A 25,931-nucleotide genomic window follows, 5' to 3' on the forward strand; every position below is an offset into this window, starting at 1 on the left:
CATAACTCTTTTGTTAATTGAGATATCAACAAGATATTTGGCAGGTATTTAGACACTATCTAAAGACATATGCTGAGACATAGAAATCTATTTTCATTGTCTGTACTTTTAGTGTGGGTTGATAAATATGCGTTTGGTCATTTCTTTTTGAATTCACCCTTATTAAGAAGGTGTAATTAAACACTTACTGACAAATACATAAATATAATAATTTTGCGTGTATATAAGTGAATGGGAAAAAACATTTTGTAAAGTCAACATTTCGATAAAAAAAAGTAGTGTATTATTCCTCACAACATAAGTATAACATGTGTGCTTATTAATATTTGAACCCTATATGTCGATGTACATTTGAATGGAAAATCTTACTGCATGCTATTTGCTGCTTGAAAATATTAAATTATACATGTATGAAAGTCCAGTCTTTTTGACATCATAGACAGTTGTTTATTCAATATAAATGGAACCTTTAAATTTACTTACTTTGTCATTGGTCATTTGCATTTTGTGTGTGTGTGTGTGTTTGTGTGTGTGTGGTGTTTTTTTTTTTAATTAATTAATTAATTAATAAATTTGTTTATTTTGGTTTTTTTGAAAACTATTTTGATTCTACACACTTGTACTCCGAAGCTGATATTCAAAAGATGCTTGAGTTTTTGATTGACAATTTCTATCATAATGTAGTTTTTGGAGATCAAGTCTCTCAACAATCTGTTGGAATTACCATGGGTACTACCTGCATCCTTTTTACAGCAGACCTATTTTTTGTATTCGTATGAAGCAGAATTTATTTATTTATTTATTTATTTTTTAAACTTATACATAAAAAGAAGAAGTCTCTTGCTTTGACCATGTTGACCAATTAGATATATCGACGACGTTTGATCGATTAACAGTACTGTAAACGTTCTTCTTTCCGCCTGGGATTAATTTTCGCTATGTAAATGGTCACAAATTTTCCACGGAAATGTGTCACAGGGCAGTGTATTTAAAAATACAATGGTAGTCCTAGGAATTTGCTTAATTTTCTACTCGTGGATTAAACAGAAATTGTGATTCCCCTTATAATTATGATCCCTTTGGAAAAAAGCATGTTTCAGTCATTCTACAAAAACATGACCAATTAAGAATTTTATATGTCGCTTACAAATTTACTGTTGTAATAGCTAAACTACAAATTTAAAGATTTAACTCTAAGACTTAACATACACGCATGTTTTTTTGTAAATATTTACCGAGATATATGCAGTTACAGTTTTGATACGAACATAATGTACTGTTGAAAAACGTATTCCACTGCAAATCTTAATGTCGCTTCATTTATTCACAAATTTCAAGATGAAATTTTCAGCCGTAAAAGCGTTCCGAATAGATTGTAATGAATGTTGAAGAAAGTTTTTTTTATCCTATATAAAAAGAAATCAAACCACTTCTCTCAAAGAAATGCATGGATCTTCTTTCATGCGAAATTATAGCATGTCGCTAAAAATCTATTAACTTCCTTTATGACTTTGTTTTAAATTTCAGGCACAGAATGCAGATTTCAAAAAGAACAGAAACTTATCTGAAAGTGACCACGGAACCTTATATCATCGATTCTAGTTGCAAGTCAGCTATTTCACCCCTACTTATGTTATTGTGATTTAAATTCAAGACACGTGGTGTAGGTTGACCCATTCTAAGGTTATAGGCTAGAACCGGTTTTATAAATTAAATTGGCAGTCAACAGAAAATTGTTATAATCTGTTTCTTTTAAAAACATGTCCTATAAAAATGTGTTTCCAGAATTTTCTGAAAGATTTTTAAGATTTTAAAAAGAAATGAGTGGGATTTAAAAAATCACAATCTACATAATTAATCTTCGCTTTTGTGATAATTTACGCCGAAAATTGGAGCTTTACGGGAAGTGTTGCGTGTAAAGGACTTAGTGTGAGCTTATCTCACTAAACAAGTACTACTAAGCAGTATTGAAAAGCGTCTTTGATTGTTCTTCAAAGTCATCGGCGATTTGTTTGAGTCTCAAAATATTCACTCATCAGTCAAACAGGAAAGTCTATATTTTTTCACTGTTTTGCCTAGTAATAAAAATTGACCAAGTATGTTTTAATTAGACAGTACATCAAGCATTAAAATGCAATGTATTGTAGGACAGTTATATTTTTATTTAAAAGCAAAATTATTTAGTTTGCAAGTTTTCCTCGGGATGTTTCGCATATATCCATATCAGTCTTTCAGTAAAAAAAAAATCAGCGAAAGTAAATGTTCTTTGATGAGAACTTAGCTCTAAGTACTGTTATCAGAATATATATATTGTTTATCCTTCCTGGTGCTTATCTGCATCACTCTCAAAATTTACACTCATCAGTCAAACACGAGATTTCTCTCTTTTTCAATCTTTTATATACCAAAACTAGGTGTTGCATAAAATAATAAACAGCAATGAAAAAATTTGTCGAAAAATCCTTCGACATTATTGCTGCATTGTTAATTTAGATTCGTATGTAAGAGAACAATCGTATAAGAAAATGTGAATGAAAATATTCCATCCAGTCTGTTTTTCAAAACTTTATATATATATATATATATATATATATATATATATATATATATATATATATATATATATATATATATATATATATATATATATATATATAAGAAAATATGTTAATTTACACCTTATTTTCAATACCATATTGTAAAACAAAAATGGACTTCATTTTATTGATTGACATTGCATTGTAGTGCAGTGCAATAAAATGCCGTTAAATTCTTTTTATGGTAAACGGTATAAATTCTCTTGCAAACAAAAAAATCCACTCATCAGTCAAAAAGGAGTGATCATTTCTTTTGGATCTTTTGCGCATACCCAAACTAGTCATTCGATAAAAAAAAAACAGAAACACGTAACTTTACGAAAGTCCTTCAACTTAATTACTGATTGTTAATTTTGATTCATATCAAAGAAAACAAATATTTAAGAATATGAGAATAAAAGAAATGCTCTCTAGTCTGTTTTTGAAACCTTTTTTAAGCATAAAATGAAAAAAGTGTGTGTATTCAATCAGTTTTTAAATTCAGTTAAGAAAAAAAAATGACTAAGTTAATTTTAATTGGACAATTTGACAGGCATCACAATGTACCGCATTGTATTGCAGCAGAGTGCAGTATGGCGCAATTCTACTTGTATTTAAACAAGCACAATTATTTTACTTGTCAATATATTAGAAATATTCCCCACTATCCCCCCTCCAAAGGCAGCTTTTATATACAATTTGTCCTTGTGATTGAATGTTTATTTGGAAATTTGCATAATGTAAGTTTTGTTTCAACGTTCGATAACTCAAATTATGTCCCTTTGAACAACGTAGACAAAACGATCATTGATTTCTGCTATATATTATGTAAATGTTTAAGCAATGCTAACGAGTAACAGGTTTGTATACTATATATAAGACGTTAGAGAGACATTCACAAATGACCATGTGTTAAAGTCAAGAGTAAATAACGGTTACGGGTAATATGGCGTGTAAAGGACTTAGTGTGAGCATATCTCAATAAACAAGTACTACTAAGCAGTATTAAAAGGCGTCTTTGATAATTCTACAAAGTCATCGGCGATTTGTTTGAGTCTCAAAATATTCACTCATCAGTCAAATAGGAAAGTTTATATTTTTTTTCACTGTTGTGCCTAATAATAAAAATTGACCAAGTATGTTTTAATTAGACAGTACATCAAGCATTAAAATGCAATGTATTGTAGGACGGTTATATTTTTATTTAAAAGCAAAATTAATTAGCTTGCAATTAAAGAACTTCACTCGACACTGCAATTTTCCTTGGGATGTTTCGCATATATCCATATCAATGAGAACCATTTGAGCGTTGTTTTTACTTTCCAAAGAGATAGGCGTGTCATTATATGGCAATCAATGTTCTAAAGAACGCTCAAAACGTTCCATTCAAATGGAGAATTTTACCACTTCAATGCGCTTCATTGTATGATCGATATCAAATGGATTGCAAAAAAAAAAAAATAATAAAATAAAATAAAATAAAAAAATGATTATATGAAAAAATACGAAGAGTAGAAACTATGAAAGATGCCACGGGCGTTTGTAATTTGTTGTTCCGTTATTAACTAGAAAAGGCATATAAAAATGTACTCTGTGCCACGTTCAGAACACTAGCGCTTCAAGGTTAAGGAAAACTACCAGCATCCCATAAGCATTTAAACAGTTAAATGGACAACAACGTTGTTTGTTTTTTTCATATTACAATACCCGTGATCATCTGTTTTGGTCAGGGAACCCACCTGACAATTATATTCACCGATAGTACAACAAAGGAAAGCAGACGAAAATCGCCTTGGTTAGAGTACCTAGAATTCCACGTTTATTAAAGGCGTTACAAATGAATTGTTTGTAATTGTGAGCATGGAAATAATAGAATAAAAATGGACAGCACGGAAAAGCATGCAAATGCATGGAAAAAATGTCCTATGTGCCTTTTCGATCGCCTTGTTTTTTTTTTTTTGTTTTTTTTTTTTTTGTTTTTTTTTTTTGTTTTTGTTTTTTTTTTCCAAGCGTAAAATTCCTGTAGTAACCCATAATGCAATTCAACTCATTCAGATTAAGCTATATTGGTACCCCACTTGCTACATGTACTCTGACGCCAAAAATATAGTCCCATTTCACATGCAAGCATGTTTGCCCAAAAAGAAATTTTAGTACATAAGTGCAGAAAATAACGCAATGAAGAATACTTATTGATGTTAGAATGAATTCAAGAGAGATTGAAATACACTTTTACATAATTATATTATTCAGTGGTGAAAAATGAAACGCAAGATAACTTTTCTGTTTACCATGTCTCCACGTGCTAGTCACTTCCTAGCCACATTTCCGTGAATAATTCACCTTATCTCATTGTTGTCTCGCTAGATATCTCCGGAGCTACTGTGAGAGCTACTGGGAACTCCTCTGATTTTATGATCTGCAAAACACCGAAAAATAAAATGTTCCGAACACATTAGTAGGGATGTATTTTAGTCATTACGTTTTCGACATAACAAAATAAAATTAGACAAAAACAGTTGTCTCTCTTAAAAATTTAACTTCCGAACGGTAATTCAGAAAAGTTTTTTGCATTAAAGATATAAAGATTTTTCTTATTTTGGGAGCGAAATGCTTCATACTTTTGTTTAATATCCTAAAACAAACTTTAATTATAACTATTGCCGAGAATTTGAACTTTTATTGCTAGGAATTAACTTCCGTAAGGATTAACTTCCGTAACGATATTTTTCCCGAAATTTTAACTTAATTTGAAATTCATGCGAGACATCATGAATCATACTTAAGCGTTCTATACTGAACATCAGAAACGAAAAATTGATCTAATTCAGCTGTATTTAAAAAATGATAAGACTTGTTCAAGCATTAACTTCCGTAACATTACCTTAAAATCAATGGTATATTAAAACTGTTGTAAAAAGTTAACGATACCAGATTTGTGGACAATTCTTTTTTTCAAGTTCAGAGAATTATGATATTCATTTAATTGTATTTGAAACAATTATTTTTTTTCTTATTTTTCTTATTGGTCCATTTATTGTAGAATGACTGGTTTACGGTTTTAATTTTCATTCTTACGTTGATTCTATATTTCCCTTTGAACTTAAGGGACTGGGGGGTCAACAAATTAACCATCAGATATAACTTATTTTTTTAGATATGATATCTTAAGCTGTCAACTATCATTTGGCAAAGGAAAAAATCATACATTTTAGTTTTAAAATTTAATCATTTTTGTATATCTTTATATGGAGCTCTTCTTCTAAAGAGATCAATATAGTCTAAAAATGGCCACGACCACCCAGCCCTCTTAAAAAACATTACAGAGTCTGACACATCTGTTTTATATTTCTATATTTTACTCCAAAAAGATATTAATGGCAACTTAACAACAAAATTTTACTATAAACGTGAAGACTCAACTTTTTTATCACCAACTTCCCTTATTTATGTAGCAATTTACCATTATCACCTGCATATGGAGTTTATGTCTCCCAATTGATTCGATAAGCAAGAGCCTGCTCTTGTGAAACATTTCTAAAACGAGGCAAGCTATTAGCAAATAAGTTGATGAAACAAGAATATCAACAGTCTCGTTTAAAGTTCATTTCAAAAAGCATATATTGTCGATACAATGACCTTGTTTACAAATACAATCTATCGTTAAGTCGAATGTTGACTGACTTTCATACAAAATGTTAATTAAGTCATTATTTTCACACTGAATTGTCTACGGATTTTTCCGTTTGCCGAATCTTGAAAAGGAACATACGACCGGGGTGACTGTTCGACAGAACATGCTTACTCCTCCATGGCACCTGATCCCACCTCTGATGCCTTTGGTGTTTGCTCTGCTCCCGTTTTGTTTCAATGGACTTTTGAGTCTGATTACTGTTCATTATCTTCATATATCATATACTAACTAGTATAAATAATATGAAAGGGCACATTAGATGAATGATCACGGATCCCTGGAAACACTAGGGGTCGGATCAGGTGCCTCGGAAGAGTAAGCGTCTTCTATCGGCCTGTTCAACCCGCTGTTAGCCCTTTGTATTGATCAGGTAAATGTAATCAAAATTAATATAAAACAATGGCCTAACCATTATTAAACATGTCAGGCAAAATTCGACCTAGTGATTGGTTGTTTTTTTCAAACAAGTCATGATTATTGGCACAGAGAAAAGTGTGATGCCTCTGTAATTGTCGCATACAGAGCTATCGCCTTTCTTTGAAATCTTCACAATTAGGTCTTTATTCCACACAGATGTTATAGATTCTTGATTCCAAATAGTTTAATTTCTTTATAGTCTTGATGTTTTTCCTCTATGTAGGGCTAGTATCTATCTCATCTGCCTCACGACCTTCGCTTTTCACTTCATTTACAGAGGCATCACACTTTTATTTGTGTCAAGCAGTGTTCTCCGGAGTGGTGATACACAGTATTCCAGATGGAAGGGAAAGGCAGCTGTGTGAAGGAGTGCAATAAAACAACTATTTACAATCCGTAACACCATAGAATAATGTACTAAATGGAACTCGGCATTGTTTGTAAATTATGTAGGTGTTGAGAAGTCATTTGATTCCATTCAGAGAGAGAGAGAGCCTTTGGTCTAAGATGAGGTTCTATGGCATCCCAGACAAACTGGTTAGATTGGTTAAACGTCTATATATATTTCATTCCAAATTGCAGTCCTAGAAGATGGAGAAGAACTCCGACTGGTTCCGGGTAACAACAAGAGTGAAGCAGGGTTGCACAATATTCCTATTTTTGCTGGTTATAGACTTTATAAAGAAAAGAACTAGAAAAAGAGAAACAAAAAGAATAAGGCGGAACTTCGCCACAAAACATGAAGATCTAGATAGTTGACCTCAGAGTAAACATTAAGAAAACTAAGATAATGAGACTCAACTCAGATATAAGAGAGTCGGTACAATTCGAACGACAAGACCTAGAGGATGTAGAAACATTTACTTACCTTTGAGATGTGATAACAACAAAAAAGGATCTGGACATTACCAACAGAGTGGTAAAGGTTAAATCTCAAATTTGGAAGGCTCAGAAAAATCTCTACAAAGTTTTCAATTCAAACAATTAAGGTTAAGTTATGTAGCAACTTTGTCCTGTCCGTTTTCTTGTATTGAATCGAGACAAAAATTAATTTTCCGTTTTCCCGATCATAACAAGGAGCACACGGCGGATGAGACCTCTCGGCAGGGGTATGCTCACTCCTTCATGGCACCTGATCCACCTCTGATGTTTTTGTTTTTTGTTGCTCTGCTCCCAATTTGTATTGTCTGATGGACTTTGATCTTGAATACTGTACGTTTTCTCCACATTTCATTCATGAAAAACAACGAGACAAGACAAAAAGAAGATGACACCTTCAAGAATAGATGCCTAAGAAAATTCCTGAGAGTAAGGTGGAAAGATAAAATATCTAATGAGGAACTATATCATAGAACAAAAACAACAAGAGTAAGTGAAATAATAACATTCAGGAAGTGGAATTGGATTGGCCATGTAAATGGAGAACACCAGGATTTGTACCACAACATCGACATGGCATCCAGAAGTATGGAGGATTGTAGGCTGGCCAAAACAATGGAAGAACTCCAGAGAAGAAACGATAACAGCTAAGGGTGGAATGGCTGGGTGTCAGCAAGGGCAACAGTCAGAGACAGAGGCTGGTGGAGGCAGTGTATTGGGGCCTTATAAAATAAAGATATTTTACTTACACTCACAAAACATTAAATAAAATTTTACTCAAAAATCTTCAAAAATTTTACTAGCTGAGGATAGGGTGATGCATAATATTAATAAAGCAGGACTTGTTTATTTTCTAGAATATTCGAATGCATTCTAGTGCTCTTACCGAATATTCGAGTATCAGTTACTGAAAATTTTTACATCCTTACTATATAAATAAAGAATGTTGACAATGGAAAAAATGAAGTCACTCCATTTGTCATTAAGATGTAGTTTAGTTGTTAGTCTAACATTAGCATCTATAGTTATTATTCAATATACTAATAAGTTGATAAATAGTCGATATATATTTGTATTTGACTAAGTTGAATTGATTAATTGATTGTTTGTTGTCCCTTGCAAGATTATTTCATTTCATATAAGACATCATCGGACGCCCCTGAAGGGCTTCAAATTAAACCTTTACTAGGCATTCAGGGCCAATGAGCAGTGAAGGATCTTGATCGTGCCAACGCCTGACATGACACGGGTCCTCGGGTTTTTAAAGTCTCATCCAAAGACCCGCAACTTTCAGTTCAAAATGTCGAACGCTTGGCGAAGGAACAGCTGCTTCCTCTGGTTTTCGCGGCTTGGTCTTAAACCCTCGAACTTTCGAACACATGAAAGCGCTCTACCGACTGAGCTACCTTGCCTGTGAAGGTTAAAGCTTCTCGTATAGAAGATTTCAAATAAAATCTGCTTTATAAGAAGATTAAAAAAGTTTGGCAAAAATTTCATTCTCTAGTATATTTGTATTCTTAACAAAAGTATTTTCATTACAACATTTAGTTTTCAATCAATTCTTGTGCAAAAATCCATCTTATCATCCTAATTTCGTGCTCAGAAATCTTATCTTTTAGTCTCAAGAAGTGGTACAATGTAGATGACCAGGGGTTCAAGTCAATTTATTTGAGGGCCAAAGATCAAAGATAAAGTTAACTGGTGCCAATATTGTACCAATTCTTACCAATATTGTAGGTCCACACAATTTGTAGCGTATCATTTGACCATTTTGTCTCGGTCTTAATACAGAGATAGTATCAAACTTGGTAGGAGGTAGAGATAACCAAAGAAAGTTCCTATTCATTTGAGGATCAAGAGGTTAATGGTCAAGGTCAAAGTTACTGTGAGTTAATATCTCTGTGGTGTTCTTGAAATGTAGAGTAACAATTTACCTTTCAGTTTCAAACTTGCTCCAAAATAGAAAAAGTAACAAGGAAACAGACCTCCACACCTAAAGGCCAAAAAGTCAAGATCATAGACGGCAGTGGGTGAAAACAAATTGTAGTCACAATTATAAGAGCATTAATTGACTTTTCTTTCTGATTTTTTTCTACAAAGATGCATGTTACCCAGTGGTAGAAGCCTATTGATTCTTGTGGAAAATGATAAAATTTCAAGGAAAGTGACTGATATTCATTGTGTTGTGAACACCATACCAACTCCTTGAGTGAGAAACTACATGTATGTTAGAACTATGGATGAGATCATGATCCCATATGGAGGAAAATATTACGCTCTTTTTGTTTCAGTATATTACTCTGTATACAACAAATAAATGCCAAACAGGGGCCCGTTTTACAAAAGAACTTACGACTAAGACCAAAAACTTCAGTTGATTGTAAAATTTTGCAAAATTAATGATTTTGTTTAGAATTGCTAGCGTAAAAATATCTTACTACATTCCTTTTAAAAAGATTGAAACATTTTCAATATAATGCAAATAAAAAGTTATAAGCAGAATAAAATTTTGGTCTTAGTCGTAAGTTCTTTTGTAAAACAGGCCCCTGATCTTTAAATATCATTTTAAAATTTTTAATTTTTACCCACAATTGTAAAATTCAGGCACCATATGATTGTAGATGTACGTTACTTTAACATTCATGCGTGCATATTTGTGCTAAAAGTTAGTCAAAAACTAAATTCAAATAAACGTATGCCTCACGTGCCTTCTTACAGATTGACTTGTCGCCCGCGTGGTGCAGTGGTTAGAGCGTCTGCGGAGTAAGGAGTTGAAATTTACGTCGCGGGTTCGAATCCCACTGTGGGACGTGGAGACCGGTCCTTCGGATGAGACCGTATAAAACGAGGTACCGTGTCGCAGTAAGTGCTGGCACGAAAAATATCCCTGACTGCTCAATGACCCTAAGTGCCGAGTATAGGTCAAAATTTGTAGCCCTCCACAGCGGCAAATAGTGGCGTCCCCATATGAGTGAAAAATTCTCGAGAGGGACGTTAAACAACAAACAGATTGACTTATAAAACATGTATATGGCGGGTGCTAAAATGTATGAACTCTTGCTCTGAAACATTGTAGCCTTTCAGAGACATCTGATACCTTCTTACATTTATCTAATCTTTTGGTTACCTGGAGGTTATAACATCGCAGTAGCATTGTCAGTTCGATTGACACTTTGCTCACAACCTGGAATTGTTAAATATTACGTCTACTGACTGTCTTGGAATCAGTACAGGTTTTCGACTTATACATTTTCGACTGATTTAGCTCTACAGATAAGGGTTAAAGCTCTTCTGAGGTATTCTCGCATATTATATATATTCAATTTATTGACATCACCATGTTGGCATACAGTCATAATAAGAAATCAAATGACAGATAACAGGAAAAAAAGAAGAATATTATAACATAATTGCATGCAATTCAATTTTACACACATTATAGTATCTCGTGTACGGCATTGGTTTTAATTGGGTTGAGCAACATGCCGTACTGTCTTCGACTTGTTTTTTTCCATTATCATCATAGCAGACTGCACCTATTCATTGCAGATGTGAGTGATGATCATGTGATGACCAAGCCTCTTTCTTTACTCCTCACATAGATATAAATAGTAGTGAAGGAGAAACTTCAAAAGTACTGTGCAACAATATATTCGAGAAGTGGTGTAAATCAGACGTGGATACTAAAATTTGAAATCACAAAATTTTACAAAAATTAACAACATGAAAACTTACGACTTTTCAACTTTATATACAACTATTCCCCACGATAAGTTAAAGTACAGACTGTCTGACATCGTTGACAGCTGCTTTTTCAATAAAATGGAACTCGTAAATTTACTTATCTTGTCATTAGTCATCTGCAAAATTACTTTGTCAAAAAACAATCTGATTGTACACACAAGTACTCTGCAGTTAACATTAAAAAGATGCTCGAATTTCTGATTGACAATATCTATGTGGTTTTTGGAGACCAAGTCGTCCAACAACCTATTGGAATTCCCATGAGTACCAATTGCGCCACGTTATTAGCAGACCTACTTTTGTATTCATATGAAGCAGAATTTGCTCAAAATCTTTTACGAGAAAAGAAGAAAACACTTGCTGTGGCCTTCAACTCGACATTTAGATATATCGACGACGTAATGTCAATGGTTATTACCATTCTTATGTCGACACGATAAATCCCGCTGAGCTTGAGATAAAAGATACCACAGAGTCTGACACATCTGTTTCATATTTGGATATTTTATTAGAAAAAGACGTTAATGGTAATCTAACAACAAAGCTTTATGATAAACGTGATAACTTTAACTTTTCAATCGTCAACTTTCCTTACCTATGCAGCAATATACCTTTATCACCTGCATACGGAGTTTATATCTCTCAGTTGATTCGATACGCTAGAGCATGCTAATTTCTAAAACGAGGTAAGTTATTGAAAAACAAGTTGATGAAACAAGAATATCAGCAGTCTCGTTTAAAGTCATCATTTCGTAAGTTCTATGGTCGATACAATGACCTAGTCAGCAAATACAATCTATCATTAAGTCAAATGCTTACTGGCGTTTTTCATACTAACTGTTAGACCATTATTTACACACTGAATTGTCGACGGATTTTTCCGTTATTTCCCGATCATGACAAGGAGCACACGGCTGGTGTGACCGGTCGGCAGGGGATGCTCACTCATCCATGGCACCTGATCCCACCTCTGATGTCTTAGAGGTCCGTGTTTGATCTGCTCCTATTTGTTAATGTTTAATAGACTTTTGAGCTCGAATACTCTTCGTTATCTCCACATATTTCACAATCAAATATGGAGATAACGAACAGTAATCAACCTTCAAAGTCCATAGAAAAAATACAAATCAGGAGCGGAGCAAACACGGACCTCTAAAAACATTAGAGGTGGGATCAGGTGCCATGAAGGAGTAAGCATCCACTGCCGACTGGTCATGTCCTTGTCATGATCAGGAAAACGGAAAAATCCGTAGATTATTCAATGTGAAAATAATGGCCTAAGAATTAGTATGAAAAAAGTCAGTCAGCATTCAACTTAATGATAAATTGTATTTGCTGACAAGGTTCTTGTATTGATCATAGAACTTGCGAAATGATGACTTTGAACGAGACTGTTGATATTCTTGTTTTATCATCTTGTTTGTCAATAGCTTGCCTCGATTTAGAAATTGTTCGTACATAGAACATGCTCTTGCATATCGAGTCAACTTGGAGACATTATAGACCCCATATGCAAGTGATAAGGGTATATTGCTACTTACCCCCCGTTCACACAGAGCTGCGACTTTACGACGATCATCCCGATCAAGCCACGATCTGAAAAAGTTTTGGATCGGGGCGGATCGGAGCCGATCGGCGTCTAAATCGAGCAATTTGGCAAATTATGGTCTTCATTACGACCGCACTACGATGCCCCTACGTCAATCGCGCTGCTAACACGCTTCTACTACGATGTTACGCAGACCGTTGCCGACCAGCGGCCGCGTTTACTGCGTTTACGCTACGCTGCCGCTACGACATTCAAGATCATACTACGACGCTACGCAGGCCTAGATGACTGTACGACGATATTGCTACGGTGGTGCCGATCATATTACGATTGTGTTATGCTTCTAGTACGATTTTTGCGATGATGTATATATATCTTTGGTTTGAAACATATTTTTCACTTCTGTCCAAACTTTACCAAGGGGTTTACGGGGCATTTTCAATTGTAACTGTAACAAGATGTGAAAGTTCGAAGTCTCAACTGCAAATGATAGTCAAGTATAGTGTCACCCTTTACGTGTAGTTGACAGATGATGCTTGGTCAAATATCAGCGCTATAAAAACAAACTGCCGCCTGATAGGTCGTGGTATGATCGGCGTAAGGTCATTATAGGTATTCGTAGGATCGTCAGGAACGTAGAGAGATCGTAGTGGGAACGTAGTAAGAACGTAGTGGGAGCGTTGTAGGAGCGTATACTTGATAAGTTCCCGACTGTACTATGCTTTTACTGCGCTTTTACCACGATCACGAAGATCTCTCCACGATGCTTCCGCGCTGCTTGTACGATTACGGCGCTTCTACTACGCTCTTTTTACGACTTTACCCCGATTCTTGTTTGCCACGATCCCGCTACGCTTGTTTTGAGCATGTTCAAAATAAGCGTGGCGAGAGCGTAGAGCTCTCCGATCATGAAGACCCTACCGCGATCATACTGCGCTTATAAAGACTCCACTTCGTTTCTCCTGCGATTTGTCACGATCGGCCACGCTTTCGGCCACGCTTTTATCGTAGTAGAAGCGGCGTCTATGTGTGAACGGGGGCTTAGGTAAGGGAAGTTGGCGATAGAAATGTTGAAGTCATCACGTTTATCATAAAGTTTTATTGTTAGGTTACCATTAACGTCTTTTCTCTAGTAAAAAAAAAATCCAAATGTCAGATTCTGTGATATATTTTTTATTTCAAGTTCACTGGGATGCAACAAAATTCAAACAGTAGTGGTGAATTTGTGTGCATGTTCTTTCCCTTACATCATGTGACAAGATATGTCAAATTAAAAAAAAGTTATCCCTCTCTTTTCTATCAAATCCTTTATGTTGACCATGTAAAATAGTGATGACATAGCTTACAGCAAAGAAAGGGTTGAAAATAGGGACGGATATATGCTCAGTAGAAAAAAAAAATCAAACTAAACATTGTCTGACATAAACAAATTGCAAATCTGTATTGGGGGAAAAGTTGAAGCGGGAGAGAAAAGCAACTTCGAAAAATATTCCCCAACTGTTGCATCAAAATTTCTCAATTACAGACTCTACATGTTGACCATCTAAAACAAAATATGTTTTTGTTCTTTTTCCTTCTAGACACAACATTACTGGAAATGAAAATACGGGCCCGTAGAAAGCAATTTCAGTTTGGGGAGCACAACCAAACATTTTCATTTGGGGGGGGGGGGGGACACCACCAAATTCAAAAATTCCTTGACTAGCAGAAAAAAGGTCATCAAATGTTATTATTGAGGGGGTACACGCCCCCTCCCCCCCCCAGTGCCCCCCCCCGGTTCCTACGGCCATGAAATATATAGTTGAAAATGACCATCTAAAGGCAATCGTTTTAAAAGTCGAAAATAAGGGAATGCTGATCTTTCAAGTGGTGACAGAACTTCATCTCTATAATAGGCTATTGTAAATTCCGTCGTTGGGTATGCCAAAAGATAGGCTAAATATAAAGAGGAAGACAAGGACACTTTTTCCGAATAGATAAAGAGTTTTAGATAAATATTCGGGCGCGGATCCAGGAATTTTTTCCGGGGGGGGGGGGGGTTCCACCACAGTCAAAAAAAAATTCCAATCCAGAAATTTCTTGACAAGCAAAAAAAAAAAAAAAAGGAAAGAAAGAAAGAAAGAAAGAAAAACCTACAGTCCATTCCCAAACATAAAAAAGCCTATTTCGTGGTGATGGTGTTGGGGTCTACATTTTCTAGGGGGTCCAAAGTCATTTTTTATTTCCTTCCGTATATATGCTTTTAATAACTCTGCAAATTCCAGAGGGTGTCTGAACCCCCTCTGACCCCCCCCCCCCCTAGATCCGGGCATGTATATTAGATCTGGATATATTTTAAATGTATTAGATAATTCAAAGAGAAAATGCGTAACATCTGTCCTCCCATTTTTCGTACACTGGAAGCGATAGAAGATTTAGACTAATGACGATATGTAATAGTCCAGCTGACTATAGCTTATATAGCAACAGAATCTTTGGTTGTAAGGTTCATTATTGCAGCTCCATTTCAGAAGATTTTCCCTAATAAAACTTTACTGTAGTTAACAATAGTTTACAATGTACTATAGTTAACTATAGTTAATACTTAACACTTCGATACTTTGGTTTACTATGAAACTTTCCTCTAAAACTTTTTTTAAGATTTCAAAGCTTATAACCTTCTTAAATTCGATAACAATGTCATGATGTAAAATTTGGAAAATAATAGAAGGGAAATAGATAATTAGAAGGGAAAGCCTACTCAATTTAAAATACCTTAATTACAAAGACATACATGTATACTACAGGGTTCAGTAAATGTTCTATTATTTAAATATCTAAACCCGACTACTAGTATGCACCAGGCTGAATATCGCAATTGTGTATATTATGAAAAACATAGAAAAGCATTAAGTAGACTCAGATTATCTTCACATTGTTTACGTATTGAGTCTGGTAGATATGAGCAAAAATGTCTTATAAGTGAACGAAAATGCGTATTTTGTACATCTAACGAAATAGAAGACGAATATCATTTTGTTTTAATATGCAAGTTTTATGTTGAGTTAAGAGAAAAATATATTAAAAAATATTTTTACGCAAGACCTAGTATGGTAAAATTAATTGAATTACTTAATTCCGACTCAGAAAATGTACTTTAAAAACTTGGGAAATACGTGTTTGAATGTTTTAAAAAGAGGGAAAACTTTACTCTAAATCAAGATTAACAAGTAGAGTTTTTTTAAAAAGCTTACCGTCTTTAGCAGCAACCTTAAACAGTAAACTGACCTAAACCTATCATTCTTGAAAACTTCTTGGCTTTGTATTTCTTCATTAGTTTTTTCTGACATAAGCCCTAACCAAGTGAAACATTAACAGATGCTCGGCTGTCTCCGTAAACTTTGACACTGCTGCAGAGATTCATTCGGCAATCCTCGGCCGAGGTGTTGCCGAGTGCTGCCGAGATTAGAAAGACAGTGCAACACAAAGGGAAAAGAATGTACAAGCTGTAAAGCTTGCATGCAATAAAGATCAATTCTGTTAACATTGAAAATAAAGAAACGCTTTTTGGTTATTGCTATAAAAAAAACTAGCATGTTATTTCGAATTTTAAATTGCTGCCAATTTCCACTGTTCGTTCTGTCATATTTTTTTACGATTGAAAATCTTGAAAAATTGTTAAGTCGTACGAAAATTAGACCATCAGAAAATTATCTCCCTTGCCTTGAACAGCATTTCAACCAATGAAATAATTGAAAATTTTCTCATCATGCAATTTCTACCAATCACAAAAGAGAGGAAGTGCATAGTCCGAAGACTGTAAAATACTTCAACTCTGTATACCGTCTTCCAAGGAAGACGGTAATAATAGGAAATACTGCTGTATAGTTCTTCTTTCATATATGTATATTTTAAGTTATGTTACAAGTAATAGCTTTTCAAAAAGCTTGCCTGACTAATCAATCAATATCTATGGAACGTATAAGCAATAGAGGTGCTAAACGTTTCCATCATCAAGGAGCGACATAGTTGCGATACGTCATTACACAAGATGTACAGTTGACTTTCTCAAATCTCATAACCAAATACTACAGATTAACGAATATCTAAGACATGCCACTATTCAATCATTTATTAGTTAGCCCACGGGCTGACAAGTTACGTTGGAATGAAACTCAAAGTGCGATAGCGTAGATTATAATTTTGGGAAAAATAGTTACATAGATGATTCTAAAGAAATTCATATTACATGTACTCTCTTACTAGAGGGCGCGCTTGTCTGGTCAGTGATAGATTGATGAGACGGCCTCTTTTTATAGACTGGTCTGTTTTCCGTCGTTCTCGACGTCGAAGTAAATTATGAACAGTTTAAGCTGCCTTTTCTTGAGGTGTTTGAGACAAAAATGTTTCAATGCTGCTCTAGAACTCAAAGTAAATGGACTGTACACTTTATAGCTAGAGCAAAACAAGATACCAATAACACCCCCCCCCCCCCCGGACGAAACTCACCCGCTGATGGTCTTACCTTATACATGTACATGTATTATAAATGAGTTTAAAAAGACATCTTTATGTGCATTTTTAAAATTGTTAGTTTTTCTTTTCAATCGATTTCAGGACCTTTCTCATAATTATAATAACGTGCTTTTATATGAAATGAAAACTAGTACAGATCATGATGTCTTCTTCGTTTTTCCGATTCTTTGCTAAGAACCTTACGGGAGTTAAGCCCATTCCTCTATGGGTACTGACCTACTCTTGTCACTATCCTTGTTCATCACAAAGCATGAAATAATATGCTACTGGCTGACTTTCTAAGCTTTATTAAAAAACTAACCTTGTAACGTACATTATTAATAAATGTAATATTGAAAGAAAAGGTGGGAAACAGACTAAATGAAGAAGGGATGTCCCATTTTGCTAGTTCGAGGGAGCTTGTTTATGATTGGACTAGTTCACTTATGGAATAAATAGTAAGAATAATCAGCAAATCCATTGCTTTAGTGTTGCCTGCCCATATACAATGTGTTCTTTTAAAAATGATATAAAATTTACTGTTAATAAAAAGCTTAAGAATCGGGTTAAAAGATTAAACGTTATTTATTTCCATAGAAGTTATCACACCCATTCAATAGAACAATCCAAGAAAAAGGCGCGAAGATAATTTACATGTGACATTTGGCGCGAAGTGATTGTGTCACCCCTTTCTTAGAAGGCAAATGGACTGATCCAGTAGTTTAGAAACGCAGAAAAAATGTTACACGGACATGCCCGTACAAAGAATCGCAAAGAATAAACATGTGCATGCAAAAAAACTGAAGGAATTAAACACAACATTATTTTGCATCAGTAATATGATTCTTTCTTCTGCGAACTGTATTTGTTTAAATGCAGGTAACAAATTCCAGTGTAAATCAGCTTCCAGAAAATCTAGTTCATTAAGAATGATCGCTTAGTTTCGGATCTTGAAAAAATTAATCCTTATACTGCCTGACGCACGTGGCGTCAGGCAATAAAGCACCTGTGTAACACCTGTTGACCAATGTTTATATTATAAAACTATATTATACTTTTGTGGCAATATATGTAATGTATACGCCAATAAAGATACTACTACTACTACAAAACTCCCATCTTCATACCTCTCACTAAAATATTAAGTGCTACATGTATGAAGGAGAAACTTCAGAAGTGGTGTTAATCAGATGCGGATCTTAAAAACTTCTTAGAAATTTGAAAATCTGAATTTACATGCAAACAATGGTATCAAAATTAACGTATGACCTTTAATACTTTATACAAACATTCCTCATGATGATTTTAAATTTAGACTAGGCTTTTTCAATACCATATACTGACAACTTCAATATATTATACTGAGCTACCGGCACTCGTATGTGCCATGCCTAGTGCAGGCCCAAGGTAACAGAGTGGGGGGGGGGGGGTTTGACCTTTTTGCTCGTCAAGGAACCCCCCCCCCCCAAATTAAATTGCCTCCCTTCGTGTCTGTAGTGCTATATTATTTTAAATTTATAACCTGAAATAAGATTAATATCGCCAAAGGTCGCCCGCGTCTCACAGTGGTTAGAGCGTCTGCTCTAGAGTCGCGGAGTATTAACATGATTAATGAGAAGATCCCTACATGTACGTCGAGGGTTCAAATCCACTGTACGTGGGACGTGGAGAGTCCTTCGGATGAGACCGTATAAACCGAGGTCCCGTGTCGCAGTATAGGTGCTGGCACGAAAAAGATCCCTCTCTGTTCAATGGTTCTAATTGCCTATCATAGGTTAATATTTGCAGCCCTCCACTGGCAAGTGTTGGCATCTCCATATGAGTAAAAAATTCTCGAAAGGGACGTTTTTAACAACATATAATTTAATTCTGATTGTAACGCGCCATTTGATTGGATAAAAAATTTACTTTAAATCGTATAAATTGGGTTGCCTACGTCACAATGACGCGCGTCAAAAACGTATCGATCCGCCTGACGTTACATTTAAATTTTGTACAATTTGAAGTCATTTTTGAAAGGCAATTGTCTTTTTTTTCTTACATTAAATGAATGAAAATTAAATTATAAGGAATGAAATTAATAGCTACCCAATTTATCTATACTACTATATTAAAATAATAGACTCGAATTTTTGGCCTTTAATACCGATAAATCGGAAGAGTACCGTCTTTTATTTGATATATTTTAAACATCATTGGTACTTGAAGATTGCCAATTTGTTTTTATTTTTTCTCAATTAAGCTTCGCTAATTAATAAACAACGAAAATTCCTCAAAAAATTCCGGAAATCATCTGGATTTTTTGGATTTTACAATCTTGCGCGTGCGCATTACATTCACGCTAAATCACGGTGTTCAAGGAATGAGAGCACCAAATCCCCGGATGTACACGTGGTTTTGTTTGTTATGGAAAGTAGTATAGAGTACTGAATAGTGTGTGTTACCTGATTGGCTGAATTCAGGTATGTAATTATTTTCATTTTAAAGTAAAAATATTAATGTTTGAAATAAATGATGGAATGTAGGAATATTACAGAAAATATAGAAATACCAGGGGAGATTGTAGGAGTGGGGGTTGATATTTTTGGCAGAGTGACATTTACTGCCGATCGCTATAAGTTGTAAACAACTGCAATTTTGACCTATAAACGCCATGGGACCCTATATTTTTTTCGGGCTTTTTTATAAGCGCTTAGAATAAAGTTTCAAATGGTGCCAAGGATTTGTCTGAAATTGAATTAGTAGAGTACTGAGAGGGCAAAAGGTTTGTATAGAGTTCTATGGGAAAATAATTAGTGGTCTTTTCCCTCAAATCAATCTCCCTTGCAGAGTTGTCGTTCGTATCTCTCTTATACACGAATGTATGAGCCGTTGGTTGAGAGTGTGTTCAAATCAGAGAAGACAAAAGTATATACTAAGTAGATATATATTTGTTATTGTATAATTTCTCTAATAAGAAATCATTAATGTATATGAACATTATGCTCAACTCTTTGCTGTTGTCATATTTTCAATGAACATCGATCCATAATTTCTTTTATTAAATTTGTTTGGAAAGGTGAAATTTATGTAAGCTCCGGCGTGATTCGAACTCAAGACTTGATTTATAGCTAACTGGTGGTCAAACCCATTCTGCGCTACGTCGTTACGCAACAATTTAAAAAAAAAAACAAAAACAAAACAAACACAAAAAAAAAAAAAAGAATTATATTAACATTCATTGTTTATTTCAAAAATACCTTACAATATGAATGTGTCGATGTATCTATTTTGTAAATGTCCGATATATGCACATGGATGCATTCATAACAATGTCAACCCGTGCACGCATGGGTCAAAATCTAGTACGGTATAAAGTGGGTTGGAACAGTTTACGCTTTTTTATAAACCGCTTCTCGGTTTATAAAGCGTAAACTGCCCCAACCCACTTTATACCGTATAAAATGGGTAGCTATTAAATTCATTCCTTAAACAAACAAACAAAATAACGCCAAAGTGTTATTGTCAAGTTTATTAAATCGAAGTGACCAGTTTTATGAATGTACGTTACTTCTTCCTTTAAACATTTATAATAGATATAACATTTTAGTTCTACACCTTTTCTCCATTAATCCGGCCAATTCACAGAAAAAAATTACGAAATTAAAAATTATTTGGAATCACAGTGTACCAGCCGTTGTTACTTCTCTGAACTACCAAGATATGACGCCATAATAGAATATGACGTCAAGTCACTGCAAACTTAAGCAGTCATGACGGGGAAAGTGTCATAACTTTTACACTCCTTCTCATGGCATGTAGATTTTATTTCGACGTTGTTGTTTAAATCAGGTGACTAAATTGTTGTTGAAAGTTTCTATGTGCTGTTATGATGGTGATTATTTGCAATACAATACAATTGTTTCTTTCTCTTTTTGATAATGTACGTATTCAAACAATAACAAAAAATGACTATGAAACGCTCCCCCATACACGTCCGTAGACAGAGTTAGAATTTATAAATCATGCATATATTACACTGGCACAAGTGATTAACAAAGATAGACTGAAGATGTTTTATGTGAATCTACTAAAGAAGTGTGTCTTCTAACTGAATTTTGCTTGGGGATCGTATGCAATTTATCCTGTTTTGTATAAATTGCGATGAAGAGTGGAAAATGCCCCCTTGTATGTGGGTAATGAAAATAACAATCTGTTACCTTCATTTGGTTCTTAAAGTTAAACCTGATGTTTTTGCGATTATAAAAGTCAACGAACTTTATAAAGCCGTAAAATATAAAAGCGAAAGGAACGTAGATTACATCCTTAAAAAACTATTATGCTGACTCTGTCTACAAAGGACATCAATTTCTACTGATACGTGATATCATTTTCAAACTTTATGAAATGAATAATATGGTGACTCAGCGTAGTTTTAAGCATAAAACTGTTGATATAGAGCAAAGTGTTCGACCTTTAGGTTAGTTATATAAGGCGATGTAACGTAGCTTACTAAATTTCGGCGGCATTTTTCAATAGTTTCTATCTTGCACACCAGTCAACCGATTGTTAAGAAAATTTCAGGACTAGAAGTGTACATTATATGCAATGATTTAAAAGCAATAAATTGATATTTTAATCATTAATTTTTTAAAAGCGAAACGTTGAATTTCAACCAATTATCGAGCGACATGTTGAATTTGATCAATTAGGGGTGTATCCATTGGTATCACTTCAAAATGTTTTAATTTTCAGTCATTATTTTTTGTTTATAACCTGACACGTTGGTTTTATTTATCTAAAATAAATACGATTTGAAAATATGTTTATCTATTATTTTTTTTAAAAAAAAACTTGCGACAAAGGTCAAATGAAAGTGGAACGATTTAATGGAGAATAGGTGTCAAACTGTAATTGTTTTCTCCTGATCTAAAATTTGGCGGGAATGTTAATTTCACAGGAGTCACGTGAAAGGAAGTTACCATAGTTGAGCACGTGACAAACACTTTTCTCTGGCAAGGTGCCCCGAAGAAGATCTCCGTTTATCTATTTATCAACAATAATGATAAAATAATGCATAAACTATATGAATGAATTAAAAATGAAAACAGCCGACCACTTAAGCAGCAGTTTACCAGCGGTTTTAAAGCAGTATCTTCCGGATTATGAACCAACATTACCCCTGTAAGTTATGTCGTCCGTCGTGTTTACATTAGAGATCAATATCGAAAATGTATTTTCAATATTTTACCTAAAAGATTTGAATTTCCTGAGATACTTGCAATTTTTGTATTTCGATAGAAAGTTCAAGTAATACTTGAGCTGCATAATGTCATGTTCAATGAAAGTGAATAGTGTATTTGAAATAATTTTAGTTTCTTTGCTATATTGCATAGCTCGAATTTCCTCAGTTTGGTGTTGTATACGAAATACTTCTAAATTACACACAGTTTTATCTCATTGGTATTTGTTTGAAGGATATAATATTAATTATTTCCAATTTAAGACTATATATTTGTTAATAATTTTTTGGGAAAAAAAAATAAACATTGTACTCAAATGTTGTGAGCATTGTGTACATTTATTTGATATATCTCCCCCTTTTTTTCTTTAATTCATATTTCAGCTACATTCAATGTCTGGTAAGACTAGACTAATATATAAGTTTTTTCCCCTTAGTTTTGTCAGGTTTGGGGGTTTATTGTATTTTATTATTTGAGGTTATAGATCTATTTCTAAGTGATTGGTTAATCCAGAGAGAGAATTGTGTTATGCCTCTCCTTGTCCTTTTGTATAAATACAATTAAGCTTTTAGTTAGAGATTATTAATGGTGTACATGGCAGGTTTAGAGATGAAAACACAATTAGTTTGTTTAATTTTTTCCTGAAATGGGATTGGAGTTAGAAATTTAAGGAAACTTATTGTAATTATATTGAAAATCCATAGGTCATAGAATGGATATTTATCCTAATGAGCACAGATACAGTTTTGTGAGAGCCAGTCCCTTGTTGTTTTCAATTTTAATAAAATAAGAGACCCCTTTTATGAATTTTTACACAGCATAAATTGGCAAATATTGTTTCTGTATGTGTCATTCACAAGTGTCAGTATGCTTTAATACAGTCCAATCCACACTTTGCAAAAGTTGTTTACCTCTGCTTGGTCAATCAAAAGGTCAATGGGAAAAATCATTATTTCCTATGTAGCTTGTGACACGAGCTTTGATTGGTTACAAAGTCGGGTGTAAATTTCCGTACAGCCGACCTGAGCCGGTTGTAAAAAAAAAAAAGTGACGTCACAGTGCACTGTCTATCTCTCTCTCTGCACGCTAGCAAAAGGGAGAGATGATTAGAAACTGAAATAAATAGAGTACATAAATAAAACAATCATCACAATTCCAAACTTCTATTAGTAAAAAACTTATTTTTTCTTTTGAGCATTCGACTCTAACAAACATTGTCTGCGGCTGGCTTCATGACTTGCACAAGCTTCACGGTTTACAAGAAACAGCTTGCACGGAACGCTGTATATGTTTTACACATAGGTACTCCTCAGCTTAATTGTGTAAAAAAATAGGAAATAAATTTGTTATCCAGGTCCAATCAAGGGTTTATGGGGATTTACCTTGGGTTGTATTCCATACACCCTGAGGCCGAAGGGTGTATGGAATACAACCCAGGGTAAATCCCTGTACACCCTTGATTGAACCTGGATAACTAATAATTAGGGATGTCAACGAATAGTCGACTATTCGACTATCAGTCGAATGGACCGACGATCGAATAATGAAACGACATTCGAATATTATTATTATTGTATAAATGCAACAAAAAAGTGATATAACGAGATGGAATTCTCATCTTAAAATTGAGAAACCGTCTTTCCTCAGAGCCAGTCGAAAATTTTCCTTAATAAAAAATTATTGAATTTCCATGTACTTATAGAAAGTATAGTAATTGTAAGTGTTTTACTACCACGGGAATTATATGTCAGATACTACCTGTGTTGTTTTTGTAATAAATTACCCATCAAATTACTGGACTTTGTTTGGAAAACTATTAAATGGGCTTGATCTTATACCCTGTAGCAATTATATTTTGTTATTTTAGGATTACTCAAATTGAAGGAACACTATAGCCGTGACAAGTTTTGACACTTCGATAATTATTAAAACAATCCGCTTACATTTTAAGGACATTTTGATAGCCGGGCAATCAATTGAATAGTATCTAACTGTTTTTATTTATTTCATAAATATTTTTTTTTAAATATCGGCTGGCAATTTTTAATTAATGCTTACTAAACATAAATTGACTGTTTAGACCGATTTATGAATTCGATTGATGGGGAAATTATACATTATGGAGAATTAGGTGTCTAAATTTATTTCATATAATCATGCTATCCACACGTTACGTTGCATTAATTTTGAGGTTACTTTTTAGATAGATTTATATAAAACGGTTTTTAAGTTACAAATACGTCATATACCCGTGAAGTTTAAAATAAAATTTTATTTTTAGAAAATGTTCCGAATATTCGACTATTGTTCGAATAATGCAACTGAATAATCGACTATGGAAAATAAAAATTTTGACATTCCTACTAATAATGTTTCTCTTCTTGACACTGTCAAAGATTTGGGCATGTTGAGATAAATTCACTGTGTCTAAATTTTTTTCTTTTAATTTATGGGTAGCTCCATCACGGGGCAATCAATTAAAATACACAAGATCAATAGTCTAAGATTGTTATTAAGTCAAATTGACAGTGTTACAAACCTGAAAGTTACAAAGGCCAGTGTGAGGATTCTAGTTTTTTTTCTCCAAAGGCAGCAAAGGGATCTAACTTTTTTAAACTATCAACTGCCTTTTTATGACTTGAGGCCAGCTGCAGCAGGGCCATCTCCAGTTTCTGGAAAGGGGGTGCAGTGGAGGATCTGGGAGAGGTAAAGCCTCCACTGAGCTCAAGTTGTTTATATTTATGAAGGGGTACCATTTAGTGGGTTCTTGTGCATTCTGAAAGTCATTTTTTCACATATTAAATAAACAAAATATAGCAGCTTTTTTTAAGGGGTGGGGGGGGGGGGTCACACCTTACACACACCCTGTTCTGACGGCATTGGGGAACTGATAATTGTTCCTCCAAAATTTTCTGAGAACTTGATATGTCTTTCATCACAGTTAAGTTTGGTGTAAGTTTTGATTAGATACAAATTAAATAGAAAATATTTACTTTGAACTTTGCAGGCTTCTGACATAGAGAAGTGGAGTCAGGTATATTGTGGTTTGATGAACTTAACAGTTCACCTTGTTGAATTTTGAATTATTTATAACAAATTATTACATGTATTGAATACATATACTAACATTGATTTTAAACAGAAATGTTCATATATTATTTGTTTGATATTTTGATCCATGGGAGAGCTTACTAGCATGGATATTGTACAAGATGAGTTAGTTTGTTGAAATGAAATATGTGCATGTTCAGGTCTATTAGTGACATTACTACATGTATATATATTATGATTTAATAAGTTAATTTCCTATGATCATTATGATACATAGATAAACACTTCACACATTTTATTGGTTT

The 25,931-nt window shown here is 34.1% G+C and overlaps 1 protein-coding gene across 1 annotated transcript in view; it reads left to right on the plus strand.

Annotated features, from left to right (window-relative positions):
* Positions 1–22,327: 22,327 nt before the first annotated feature.
* Positions 22,328–25,931, plus strand: part of LOC133187475 (uncharacterized) — a 38,185-nt gene continuing 34,581 nt past the window's right edge. Inside the window, exon 1 of the mRNA XM_061322868.1 lies at positions 22,328–22,516. Coding sequence (XP_061178852.1) covers positions 22,419–22,516 — 98 coding nt within the window. The 5' untranslated portion in view covers positions 22,328–22,418. The remainder of the gene's footprint in view (positions 22,517–25,931) is intronic.

Source organism: Saccostrea echinata, unplaced genomic scaffold (genome assembly GCF_033153115.1).
Source record: "Saccostrea echinata isolate AGI-Se365-2 ecotype Australia unplaced genomic scaffold, CSIRO_AGI_Sech_v1 ptg000015l, whole genome shotgun sequence".
In the NCBI taxonomy this organism is placed as follows: Eukaryota; Metazoa; Mollusca; class Bivalvia; order Ostreida; family Ostreidae; genus Saccostrea; species Saccostrea echinata.